Genomic DNA, 14,490 nt, shown 5'->3' with positions numbered 1-14,490 from the left:
TATTGCACAAAACTGAGGTAACTAATTCGCAAATCCAATCTAAAGATTACAAAAATATAAAACATAATTCAAAGAAGAACAAAGCTAATATTACTATTTATAGGCGTATCTCGCTATGAATTTACAGCCATTACGTCAAACTATACTCGACTTTGTCGCAAGCAACTACTCACTGAAATGATCTTCTTTAGCATGACGTCATCAATCCAAATGTAGAAAATTGTAGCGCCGAAGCAACGGGCATCCTTTTTGATTGGTGTGTTATTAACCAATCGTTTAGGCATGTTTTCGTGCTTCTTTAGATTTTTTTATTATTCTTTACCGTGCTCCGTACTAACAGTCAGCAAGCAGCCCCACCGCGGCGGTCTATAGTGGCTAAGGTACTCGGCTGCTGACCCGCAGGTCGTGGGATCAAATCCCCGCTGTGGTGGCTGCGTTTCCGATGGAGGCGGAAATGTTGTAGGCCCGTGTGCTCAGATTTGGGTGCACGTTAAAGAACCCCAGGTGGTCGAAATTTCCGGAGCCCTCCACAGCGGCGTCTCTCATAATGACATGGTGGCTTTGGGACGTTACACCCCACATATCATCAGTCAACAAGCATTGTATAACGAGGTTATCATGCTCCTGTGATTATTTCTCTTACATACGTAATCCCCGCTCACACAACCTTGATTTAGAAGTGTGTGAGGCGATTTGAATAACTACATACATACATACATACATACATACATACATACATACATACATACATACATACATACATACATACATACATACATACATACATACATACATACATACATACATACATACATACATACATACATACATACATACATACATACATACATACATACATACATACATACATACATACATACATACATACATACATACATACATACATACATACATAAACTCGCTAATTTTGTGAGCTTTATTCGCTTACGTCATACGACATCATGAGCCATCTTACGGCACACGTAATGGCAAGGTTTCCACCTATTTTAAACCCCTCTGGCCTCCTTTCAGAGGTATTTTGTGTCTTAAGCCACGAATAACTGAAGTTGAACCTACACTTTCCTAAAACAATGACTACAGACCAGTTTTCAGACTCAACTGCAAATCAAATGGTGTCAAAGCGTAAGCTGTACTGATGTTCTATCATTGATGCAGCTCTAAATTCATTTTCATTTTTTTATTATTTCAATGCTGCAAAGGTTCTTTTTTTAATTAGACTGTGGCTTCGAATGCCACATAAATAAACCATTGTGCGCAACGATTCCCCTTTGAGATAAGTCACCTTAAAATTCTGCCATTTTTTTTCACATCGCGTAGCAAGCATCGCCTGAGGTTTCCACCATATTTTTCATGGCGCGTAGTATACGTCATCTGAAGTTCCCGCTGTTTCTGTCTCAGAATCTAGCATAAGTCACCTGAAAGTTCCGTCATTTCTTTCATAACTCATGGCATACGTCGCCTGAAGTTTCCGAAGTTTCCTTCGCAGCGTGCAGGGTGTGACACCTCAAATTTATGCTATTTTTCGCACAACGCGTAGCATACTCATTTCAGGTTAAGCTTCTGTCTCCTCAGTGTTTTACTCTAATGAGGTACTGACGCCGATTCACGCGTCAGGTTTACCACACATTTTGCATGCCGTATATCTCTATACCTTTATCGCCAAAGCCGTGGGTAATCTCGTGGGCCATAGACCGTCCTGCTGTCGCTAGGTTTAAAACCCTGGGACAAAAAAGAACAAATTATTGTTTTTGAGGTGACTATGCAAAAGGAAAGGTTATACAACACGGGCGGTGATTGCTCAATGGTTTTATTTAGTCTTCGAGAACTTTTTGTTGATATTTTTCCTCATGAATGAAAGTCCTGTAATTAAGAGGTTCAAGAAATAATTATCGCTACCTTATGTATCTATCTATTGTGGATTCCGTACTAAGCAGAATTATAAGCTGTGCTTACTGTCACTGCTGCCCAAACTAAAAAGTATTTGAATAGGCGACTCATTTAGTTAACTTATGCAACTTTGGTGACGTCCCCCATTTGTGCCGACTTGAAATAGCCGCTGCTGCCAGACTCAAAGAGAAGTTGTCCGAGTGATTTTGCGCAAGATGAGTTGAACGTGTAGTCGAAAGAGTAACAAACGCACAAATACCATGTGTATGCTTGCCATGTATTAAATAACATTAGTCAAAATAGCCCAGCTAGCAGGCATACACGTTTTACAGGCAGTGCATGTAATCAGATGCGTTCATTTGTGAAGCCAGAAATTTGTCCGAGCTCAAGATTATATATTTTACTAGACAAAGACACCTTTGAGTTTTTGGTTTTTGGTTGTAAACTTGAACGTGCCAGCAAACTTTATCAGCGATTCTAGCTGACATCAGCGCTGATCAAAACCAAATATTCGAGGCAAGTAGGACAGTTGTTACAGTCAGTTATTTGACATGTCTATATCGAACTATAGTAGAGATAACTTACATTGTAGTAGCAGGTCTAAATTTGTGAACGTAAAGCGTAGGCTACTATAAGCACACATACATTCATACTCACATTTATTTTACTTAGAAGGAAAGAATTGCAAACATGCATTTATTAGGCTTCCTGTTAAGCTTACTATGAAGTATATCACGCAAAATAATACCTGTGCTAAGATAGCATACTTCTAATGTTTTCAGCTCGATATTCAAGTGGTGTTGACTGAAGATGTGTTGTGAGTAGAAACACTACTGTGGAACAAAAAATCTTAATTCAGAATCGACGCCCCCATTTTAGTCATATGCTTTTTTACAAACCTGATGTCAAGTCCCTTTTTAAAATGAACCATATAGAGGACGTGGCGATGTGTTCTTTCAGATCCCAAATTAAAATGATATTTTGTTATAAAACCTTTAGCCCCCCCCCCCCCCCCCGCCCTCTTTTTTCACCAGATTCCCTGTCTCGGCCCTTGTGGGGATAAATTTAGTGACTGTGCACGCTAGCATAGCAGAGCTTGAGGTGTAAAGGCTCAGCGATAATTTCTGGAAAATTGAAAAGGGTCGAAAATTGTGTATTACACCGTTAACGGGATTAGCACTTCGTAAAACGCAAATTTTATGTCAGCACAAATGCGTAATAAAATATAAAACAATAATTAGCATTTCAGGCTGCCGCAGCCTTTCAATGGCAACGTAACGTATGCAAGGTCCGAATACTTGTACGTTGAACTCAGGGCTTAATGTTTCAGCAGTAACATGGGGCGAAACTTACGGTGTTAAACTATGATAAACTCCCTCAGTGTATAAATATATATAGGGTGGAGTAAAATGAGACACGCAGCAAAACGCGGCATATTGCTTTGCCGACCTCTGTAGGTAACACAAAAACTACATTTCTTTTTTCTCTTTCCCAGCGATAAGTACTGGTCCTTGTATAAGTTTCCATGTGTAAGTTGATAATTCTTCACAGCGTTCTCGCGGGAAAAATAACGCCGCTCGTGTCACTGTGTTTGTAAACCGTCAAAAAGGGCTGAAATTCTGTTCGACCAAATTTTCAGATCCGTACAAGAAGCTGCTCCTGCATCGGTACAGCGAAGTAACTATTTATTATGTTACTTTAGAACGGGAACTACATAACACTAAAATTTAAATCCGTTACTTAACAGCAAAGCTGTTATTACATCGCGACGCGGTCACGTGTGGCGCCGTAGTTATCCGCCGCCACCACCGCCTGTGTCCGTATCCACTATAGCAAAAAGAAAAAAAAAACACCAAGGACACAATGAGATTCGAACCCGGGTCCTCTCTGCTCCATTCCTGAGTTTCATTGCTGGGCCCCGCCGATGTTTAGAACTTCTTTGCGAACTGGCCTTAGGCATGTTTGATGTCGGAAAAAGAATCGTGTTAATGTGAGTAATAAAGCGTTCTAGAACAGCAAAGGAACAACAAGGTGTCACATAATGCGAATTGCGCAACGAGTGGGTCGTCCTCGGATGTTCTAATCTTTTACGAAAGCTTCATCTCATTCACCTACTAACTGCGAAGTGTACCCACTGTGGGGGGATTCTCGGGAATACAAAAATTTGTGGCATAATTCTGTATCGTCGTTGACCACAGCATAAAGATATTGCACAAAACTTCTTGCGAGTGTGCAGCGGGTACCACGCTTCTGCGAATAATGACGAAGGATGGCATAATCAACGCATGCCTACTACACAATAATTAATGGTGCAGGGGGTACCTTGCAAGTGTGCTTGAAGCAGCTACCCATAGACTGTTTGAAAAAGGCTCTGAAAGACCGCCCTTCCAACTTCCGCTGTGACGGTGCTGCGTTTTCCACGCAGGCTTGGCGATTTTTTTGTCTTACCATTCAAAATCATAGAGCAAGTGAATGAATTTATATACTTGTATAGGCCAAGCTTCCCTAGCTTACCGTCTATACAGAGTCCTTCACTTCATTCAAAAATGTAACACATGGTGTCTGTAAGTCTGTTTCTACCCCCGCTAGCTTCCCCAGCACAAGTGCCACCCATCCGGGCAATTCCAGCTATTTTGACAATTTCAGTTGTAATTAGTGACTACAAATATACCATCGAATAAAGCTCTCCTACCCAACGGCCAAATTCTCATAATCCTTAGCTTTTCAATATTGACCGAAAGCATGCAACAGTTTATTATATCTATGGTACATTCTTGGTAAACGTTTGTCTGTAGAAGCATTTACGACAGTTTATGTGCTGCTCGCACGTCAGAAAAAAAATGGAAACTTACAAAGGCATATTTTCGTTGAACATAAAGTCCTGAAGGAAGCCCGCCTGGATCACTGCAATATAGCGGGCAAATGCACATTTCTTGAAAAAGCAAGCTCTTTATGTGACTTCGTTGAAGTGGGGGGAGGGGGGGGGCACAGGTGGCCTACTCTCATTCGGAAAGAGTGGCACATTCAAGGTCATGACATGTGGGCAAGTATTAAGGACGAACTGATGCTCCTATGTCACAATGCCTTAAGAATGATTTTTCACGTTTCAAGAGTACACTCGCTGATTCCCAGGAAAAGTGCGGTGTCCTAAGTTGGGAAAAACAACCCTCCGATTATCATTGGGGCCTTGTGTTCTTGTCTCTCAGAGCAGCCCTAAACTTCATTAGATTTTTCTATATCACTTTCATTTCTTTAAATTCAAAGAAATCACGCAAATGTTAAGTTCACATCTCACGTTACTCACCCAAAGTGTTGTAATTCACCATGTAACGACTATGCCTCGTCGAGTAATCAAACGTGAAATCTCTGAAAAATAGGGATGTACAATGTGGCTGAAACAAATGTCGACTACTGAAGAAATGCGTGTCGCTTCTTCTTAAATTCTGGAATTTCTTGATACGTAACAATTAGTATTACTTTTGTGTAAAACTAGAGGCCCATGGAATGCATGCGGCCCGCACACCTGTCATTTGTGGCCCATGAGCTCACTCGGAAGAAAGACTGTGGCTTTGCTCTATATTACTCGCATTACTTTCTCGCCTAATGAAATAAAAGCGCTTTGTTTGTGCAAGTTACAGAGGCCAGACTGGCCTCAAGCCTTTCTTTGTGAGAGATGTCATGCGGTACCTATGAGTCTAACCATCACAGTGCAAGGAAAACTATATTTCGGAACAGTCATACAGTATTCAGTTATGGTAAAAAGCAGTATTGATATCATTTTCAAAAGCTTACGACACATCGACTACGAATATTGTTCAAATAGGTGATATGGGAAAGGCGTTCTTTAGAATTTTAAAGTTAGGTGACCTTTTGTTCGAACATTCTTGTCCCTTCTCCTTAGTTTTTAACTTCTTAACTGCCTGGGATTTTGCGGGACTGAATTTCAGGACGGCGGCCCGTTAGCTGAGGTAACTGTGAGACCTTTCATGTACATGGTCTATGATTAATTCCTAAATATTCAGGGAGGTGACAAACTAGTTGTTACATCATTATCAAGATAAGTAATTGGGAAAAAATGATAATTTCAGCGATCATAAATGCGTAACAATTCATAAAGCAATATTTAGCATTTAAAGCAGCCGCGCAATTTCACTGTTAACGTATCGCATATATGTCAGAGTGAAATATTCTTAGGCCGGACTCAAAGAATAATGTTTCAGCAATAGCAAAGGGTGAAATTTACAGTGTTCAGCTTTTAGGAACTCCTTCAGCATATGTCATTGGGTTGCCGAAATTTGCACTGACTTTCTTCTCGAACGTTTTGTTGTGTTGTTAGAACTGATACAATTTTTTAGACACTTGGTTGCTGCTTTGTAGTTTTTATAAACGGGTTGTACGATCCTGTTCACTGTAGTGAAATGTGCATTAGGGACACATTTCAAGTCAAAAAACAGCCAAAAATATACTAACAATCTGTGTAGGTAAGTTTGCATTTGTTCACACACACTTTTTAAGCTGTTTGGAAATCCATACATGACAGAAGTTGGCAAGTATATATAAAGACAAAATATCAACTGTAGTTTAATAAGAGGTGTTGCCAAAGAAAATGCTTGAAGTGTGGAATAGGCTGCGTCAAGGAAAGCCTTCTCAAGAATGCGAGTTCCATGAATAAAGAATGAATCCACGATCTTTTTGTTGGACCACTCTTGTTTACTCGGTGAATACAGCTCCCTAAATATAATGCTTGAACCATTCCCCGATGCAACAAAGCCGTGGTGCTGTAGAACATATAACTGCTACGTTCCCAGAACCCACGAGATTTGAACTTACAATGATGAACTTTGTAGTGCAGCACGTCTCATACACTGTGTTCCTTCAAGTACTTGTTTTGCAGCTCAGTATACGCTCAACGTCTATTGATAGGAAAAACAAGTCTTCTGGAAGCTTTTAAGAAGCACACTTACCGACTTAGCTTCTCACGGGATCTGAGGTCGGACATCGTCAAGTACATTGCATTAAAGTCGAAGCGGAGAATAATGGAAGACAATGATTCGTTTCGAAATACTGTTCCAATCTGAAAGAGGGCGATTCCGCAATGAGAAAGTGTAGGCTACGTAGAAACCGCAGTCGGCGAATGCACAATAAGAAACATTGAAGCTCGAAGAACGCCGAAACCACGTTAACCATCTATTCGGCGTTACATCTCCACGTATAACAGAAGATGCGGGTCCTCAAACGGCTAGTTTCTCTATGCTAGACATAATAATAATTAGAACTGGCGGACAAGAATGTCACAAAACATAGATTATTTTTCTCATCATTATGGCGCAAATGTTAAGAAAGTTAAGTGGACGAGAAGATAACAAGCTGCCTGCAGGCACCGAACCTGCGACCTTCGCATAACGTGTCCAATGCTCTACCCCAGAACTACAGCATTGGTCTTCTTTGCTTTGTTTTGTCACCTGAATGATCTCGGCTTATACCCCCAAGCAGGATTGGCCACACTGTACCTTATAAAGAAAATTCACATACAATGCGTCTTAAAGAAGAGAGATTAGAGAGAGAAAACGGAGAACGAGACGTAATGTACGTAAAAAAATGAAAAGGGCAAAAAGGATTTGAAAAGCCAGAAATAAAAGACATAAAATAGAAGGGGGACAAAGAATTGTATCCATTTGTTGGTACTAACAACGTACCCATTCGGTCGCCTGAATGAGTTTATGTAGCGCGGACAGAATAACACTCTGGCTCGTTCCCAAATGACTGGCACCAAACGATAAAATGTTGGATGTAATAAATGCTAATGCAAGAATACCGATCGGCCTTTCAAGCAGCGTTCATCCTCCCGTCCACTTTATGGAGCGTGTATGTGGATTTAAACCCCAGAGTGCCTGGGGTGGCTAGTACCCATGGCGGCGAGTGTGAAACACTCCTTTTCTTCCTTCTGTCGTCATGAATCACATGACATGTTGAAATAGAAGTGTGATTAAACTACAATAAGTGCACCGTACGGTGTTTAGAGAGTTTATACTGAGCGATTACATGTTTCAATTGCAACATTACGCATGTAATCAACCTCCCAATCGATCGCTTTTGTGCACGTCTAAATTCAAACTGAGGACACATGCAGGGTGCATCATTTCTGCAGATATACCTTAGCTATTAGGATAATTGATTAGTGAAGTTTTCTTCACAAGGAAGCAACTGAAAACGGAAGAAGGTTTCATTATTTGTGAGATAACCGCAGACGCCTGTTTGTAGCCAAGGAGAAAAGATGACGGTGTGAATCATTGTCCGTTGACTTGGTACGCACGAAGTAGTCCCGATGAGACGAATAAAGCTGTTCACATTGGGGGTGATAACTTGCAGCATACCGATTTCGTAGCTGCAGGCCGAAATCCAAGACTCAGACATGGTCGCAACCATGCAGCCCATGCAATCAGAGATTTCGTGATCGGCTTTCTCTGGCGTCATCAGAGGTCACGTGATAACAGTACGCTTTTGCGGCCTCAGCCAGTCTCGCGAGGTATCCTTAGGTCTGTGCAAGTCTTGCAAGGTTTCCTGACTCATGGACGTAAAAGGACTTAGCATTTGGGTATGAAAAAGTCACTAACACGTAATTTAAGATATTTGCATAGTAGTGAACAGGCCCCTGAGAGAAGACAGTCAAATGTTGCAAAGGGGTTAACATGAATAACAAGATGGGGGCTTTAGAGCTTTTAGACCGCGAGAATTATTGCGGTACAAAAAAGTAAAGCGATTGACCAATTGACTGATTCACAGAGTGCTTCTTGGATGTCAACAATAAAGGCAGAACGTTGTTTGCCTAAGTAATGCCTTGTCATCCCTACATTGCTGTAACAGTAAGGCAGCACACAAGGGTATAAAAGCTCGCTCCGGATATTGACAATTCCTACAGTGGCTGTGAGGTTGGTAAAGAAAGCCAATAAGTAGGCGTATGTTTCGGCACCGCAACCGACATCTTTAAGGCTACACAGAATGGCTTCGTGGCTCACATTGTCAAATGCGCTCTTTACGTCCGGAGCTAGAACAGATTACTGTGCTTGCTCAAGCAGAGAAGAATATCTTCCTTTATCTACAAGAGGGCATCTTGTGTGCTGAGCATTTGGCGGAAGACGAACATGGTGTTCCGGTAGTGACCGTTGTCTTCGAGTTGTATTGCAAGCCGCTCGTCTACTATGTGCTCAAAAAGTTTCCCAGCGCCAGACGTAAAGAAATGGGACGAAAATTCGCTATCAAAATCGGCTTCTTTGGCTTGACCACCATGATCACCTCCGAGTGCTTTCAGACTTGTGGTAGCTCACTCTCCCTCAAGCAGTCATTATAGTGCCGAAGGAGCGCCGTCAACGCCCGGGGCGGTAGCTGTCGTAGGTGCTTATTGGTCACTATGTCTTTTCTTGGCCTCGTGTTGCGCGTAAGCTTAGCGAGGGCTGCGTGTAGCTCTCCCTGCGTGAAAGGCTTGTCTAGTGCTTTGTTCGGGGCTCCTCGGTACTCACTGGGTGTCGAATTGTTGGTGGAGGTAGGTAGCTTGCTGATTAACAGAGCCACGTAGCTTTGCTTGAAGCTCTTCGAGTAATTGGTGCTCTGTGCCCTCATAGTTGTGGATTAATCACTGAATTGTATGTCTTTGATTAGTTTTGGTGTGGGTGTCGTGAATCAGGGCTCGAAGAATGCGCCAAGACTAAATGTATCAGTTTGGACACGTTCGTGAAACATTCAAAGGAATTCAGCAAAAATGAAGACTGAGACGGTGAAGGATGATGAAAACACAGCGCTGACTTTTAACACCTAATTTCTAGGACAGGAATGATGAAGGCGTTTACATATGCTACTGACATGCACCACAACCAAATAAAAATTTTAAAATCCTTTTTACTCTTATTTTCGAAACCCAAGTCGGGTCTGAGCTCTAGAATAAAGTTTTACTCACCTTCCCCAAGATCGTTAACATGTGGTTGAAAAGAATTGTGCACTAGGAGGTTGTTCCGCCCAGATTCTCAACCAAGGCCTCCCATGTAAGCATCTTATAGCGGAGTTACTGGCGCTGTGGTGTATTGGTTCTGGGGCAGTACTAGTCTGCGTGGGATAGAGTCGGTATGGAACCGAACACTAGGCAATGAGGTGTATTCAGGGCTTGTATTTTGTGCTGTGTAAAGTCATTGGGAAAGAAATGTGTTTGCGCTTACCTCAAAAACGCTGTTTCAATTCTCGAAAAAGCATCAGCTGGTCTAGGAAACTCTCCGGGCTATGCAGAGGGATTTGAGGCGGGTACATAGTTCATGATAGCGTTCGGCGCGGTCCACTGTCGGCAGATAAATTTCAGGCCAACATGGGAAGTAAGCACCAGGGTCTGCAGGAACCGCAAACTCGAACGTTCCGCGAGTTAGCGGTTCCTGCAGAACTCGGCTCCCTGTAGCTAAACGCCTTGCCTTCGTTCTCTCGTCTGCGCTGACAAGACACTATCTTGTCATGCACCTTGCTCATTTCTATCTTATCTTCTTATCATCATCTTTACTTATCTTTTTCCATCCCTAGAGGCCTTGCGCTGTGCCTTCACCAAGCCAGTTAGAAAATAGGGTCCTTTTTCAATCTTCCTTCTTCATAAAACGACTCTACCACAGCTGACTTCTGGAATCACTGATTATAATCCAGCTGCTGTCAGAAAAGCGCACGCAACTGCAATCGTGGCCATAGATTCTCTGGTTGCCTGGAACCCTATTGTATGTGCACCTTATCATGTGTAAAAAATGTTCAACAATTGAAATACGATGTAATGTACCATATGAATGAAATTGGCGGTTTCACTTCCAAAAAGCGAGTTGTGAGCAGTTCGAGAGACTTTCTCATATAGGCGCTCATTCAAGTTTATCTCTTCCCACAAGAGGAACGAATCACGTATACATCGTCACAAAACAGGAAATCCTTTCTGTGATGATTGTACCACGTAGAACATAAGGTGAAAATGACTCATTTTTGCTTTTCGTGCCACTTGTGAGTAGCATATGTATATATATTCATCCTTCCCGTCCTCCGAATAAGCCATGTCAGCGCTGTGTGTGCGAGTCGCCCTTCATTGCGCCCGTCTTTTAATGCGCTGTGCTCCCTTCACGACGAGATTTCTGTGAGCGTCGAACAGTCGCTTGTTTGTTGTTTGTCCACATAGAGTGGCTCCCTCAAATATATTCTTTATGCTTTTGACTAAAAAACTGCTAAAAAAGAAGCACAAATTGCGCCTTGGGCATCAACTAAACCGCGTGGAACTATCAAGGGTAACTACCACACTGACTGGTATATCTTCAAAAGGCTTTGACAGCAGATTTGCCTGAATGAATACTGTTTTGTTTTAAAAAATCTGCTGAAACGTCGAAGCAGCATGAAGATAGTTCATGAGGTAAAGTTAGGTAAGAAATAACGAGGCAGCTCTATTGCTGCTGTAGACGCCTCTGGTGGGCCCATCACTGGTAAATTTAAAGGCTTACCTAACCTCCGTATCCTTTCTGAAACTGAATTTCTCTTTTGCATTTGACTACAAATTTAGTATTTAGCGTAACTAGAAAAAAACGTAGTAAGCTCATAGTAAAAAACAGCCGGAAACAACAAGCGAGAGATCAAAGACAGAGGACGCGTTGTCTTTTCACGCTGATTTTTACTATTTATGTATAACAAAAAGTTCAAGTTCACAGGCTTATCAACATAGGAATGTTTTGCACTCACTCGGCTGTACAATGATTCCATGAAGCTGTTGTTCAGATACTGAAGCGGATAACCGACCCGGGGCACCATCTTGCGCAGCTGCAAAAAAAGAAAACGCCAGAAACAAATGAGTGAGTTGCGTTAGAACGTCGACTATATATTAACAAATCAGTAACTTTCTCACAGGTATTGTAATCCAAGTGGAATTTTACCAGATTTATTCAACCAAATCAACAGAAGCAGAGGCCAGTTCCAGGCTATGGTTGGTACAGTGACCGATGCACGCGGCGTAGTAGAGAACATGGACGACAAGCAGACCAGGACACCCAGACAAGCCGACAAGGTCGTCCATTCTCTACCACGCAGTATAAATTGGTAACGAATCACCAACTGGCCCAATCAGCCGCCTTGATTAGGTGCCATGAAATTATGAAACCGCTAAGCGCGCGAACCCGCGGAGGAGATGGTGACACTCAGAGCACTCGTGTGTAAAAACAGTCTATGCATAGTGGGTCATAACAGTGACACACAATCAAGTAGACCAAATCTCACGCACATGCAGACCTTGCAGGTGTTTGATATGGTTGGCGGTGGCGTGACCGCGATACATGTATGTATGTATGTATGTATGTATGTATGTATGTATGTATGTATGTATGTATGTATGTATGTTTGTATGTATGTATGTATGTATGTATGTATGTATGTATGTATGTATGTATGTATGTATGTATGTAATGTATGTATGTATGTATGTATGTATGTATGTATGTATGTATGTATGTATGTATGTATGTATGTATGTACGTATGTATGTATGTGCGTGTGTGTGGTATGTGTGTATGTATGTATGTATGCATGTATGTATGTATGTATGTATGTATGTATGTATGTGTGCGTATGTATGTATGTATGCATGCATGCATGCATGTACGTACGTACGTACGTACGTATGTATGTATGTATGTACGTATGTATGTATGCGTGTATGTATGTATGTATGTATGTATGTATGTATGTATGTATGTATGTATGTATGTATGTATGTATGTATGTATGTATGTATGTATGTATGTATGTATGTATGTATGTATGTATGTATGTATAGAAACAGACTAAGAGTTAGAGACGACGTATTTCACTCTCTCCGGCTACATCAATGCTGCAGTAAGCCGTAGTGGTGTTCACAAAGGTATCCGATGGAGTTTTTTTCTCTTACAGTAATGTTACTATATCCTCCCATACATCTGCATACACTACAGATGCGTTCAGATCAGGGGTATCTGATTAATCGTTCGATCGGCTCTATGTAACGTTTCATGTTCTTCTTGGAACTAAAATAGTTTTTCACACATGCAATCTCTGTAACGACGCCTCAGCTAGCTGTGCTGTGAAGGCTACAGAACCAGGTCAGTTGAAAAACTAGCCGCACACGTCCATCTACCTCTGGCAGAAAAGTGCATGACCAAGGCCGCAGAAATTCCTCTCTCCCAAGAAAGAACAGTTCCTCCGAAGACAAAAATGGATGGAAGCTCAGAGTATACAAGTGTTATAGAAGTGAAAACAGAGCATGGTGACGGCCTTGGGAAGGGCCTCGCACTTCCTACCTACAGGCAAAAGGTCCCAACAGCAACTAAGCTCTCTTGCAAAGCGACTAATTCAGTGGTGACAAAATGTAACAAAGCGATTAACTCCCAGAGACCACAGAAACCAGCTTGTACGACTCTCCAGATTACCATGTCAACTACTCGTTCACCTGTCAGGTGTTGCTTGAACGCTTGAAGAGACAGATTGGACAAATCGAAGATGTACCGTGCCGCAGCTCTCTACTATCTCGAGCATTGGGTCCAAACACCGCAAGAAGTCGCGCACGTGGACAAACAGAAATGTAGCTGTTGTGGCGCTCCTCGAAACACGACTGGCACCAGAGGGAGTAGGACGCCTGGCGTTCTGCCAATGACGTGGTTTTCGAAGTTATGTATACCAGGTCAAATTTCATGTGCGTAGCGATAAAAGGAGATGCGTTAGAAAAAAAAAACACGGCCACGTTAAGCACTTGTGAACCAGTATTGAGGCGCACGGCTGGTAATAAATAGCGTATCTCGGCGTCCAAGAAATAGCGGTCACGCTCTTACGTGGCGCATTGGTCACCAATGTAGCAAGCGAAACAGAAATTACAGGGCAGGCAGGCGGCAGCTGACAGCTGAAGAGATAAACTTGAAGCCACTGTTGACGCATTGTGGTCCAAGTGTACAGGTTCCGTCTTACTGAAAACTAAAACCAGGAGCCCTTTCCTTATCAGGAAAATGGAATTGATTGAAGGTTGGCGTGGGTTTGCCTAACGTACTACTTTACTTTTAGGGGCGAACCTCCTTAGAATGTGGGTCGTTCCTTCGTGATAGCATGTTGTAGTAGTAGCCACTTCTAGTTTGGATAATTGCTCACTACATGGCATTTTATGTATACGTCTATGCAAATATTATGGCCAGATAGCGTAAGTGGTTGTCGTATATTTTATGACTAAAAAGGATAGATGGCGCTGTTATAATAAGAAAATCACAGCTTATCCGCGGATTGATTGATGATCAGTAGGGCGAAACGTTCATCCGTCCGTCTGTTCGTCCATCTCTCTGTCACACAGACGAACCGACGGGGCAGAGGGACGCTTCACCCCACTCATCATCATTCACTCCGTGGATATGATCTGAATTTTTTAACAGCGGTGCACTTTTTAAGCTGACCATTAAAAACAAGCACGACTCCACCTGGGGCTCCAGTATACATGGCGCTTGACTGCTACCAGAAGGTAGTAAAAGGTTGGCCGCGATTCGATCGGCTACCAGAAGGTAGCGGGATCGAATACTGGCT

At 42.2% G+C, this 14,490-nt stretch overlaps 1 protein-coding gene across 1 annotated transcript in view; it reads right to left on the bottom strand.

Annotated features, from left to right (window-relative positions):
* LOC119165333 (neprilysin-1) overlaps positions 1-14,490 on the bottom strand; it is a 73,854-nt gene that overhangs the window by 29,923 nt on the left and 29,441 nt on the right. The window contains exons 10-14 of the mRNA XM_075870189.1: positions 11,644-11,721; positions 6,873-6,982; positions 5,213-5,274; positions 4,761-4,812; positions 1,673-1,740 (exon numbers count right to left, since the gene is read on the bottom strand). Of these exons, the coding sequence (XP_075726304.1) occupies positions 1,673-1,740; positions 4,761-4,812; positions 5,213-5,274; positions 6,873-6,982; positions 11,644-11,721 (370 nt within the window). The remainder of the gene's footprint in view (positions 1-1,672; positions 1,741-4,760; positions 4,813-5,212; positions 5,275-6,872; positions 6,983-11,643; positions 11,722-14,490) is intronic.

The sequence above is a fragment of the Rhipicephalus microplus genome, chromosome 8 (assembly GCF_043290135.1).
Source record: "Rhipicephalus microplus isolate Deutch F79 chromosome 8, USDA_Rmic, whole genome shotgun sequence".
Taxonomy (NCBI): Eukaryota; Metazoa; Arthropoda; class Arachnida; order Ixodida; family Ixodidae; genus Rhipicephalus; species Rhipicephalus microplus.
Note: the sequence above shows the minus strand (reverse complement) of the source record. Positions and strands in the feature narration are given on the sequence as shown.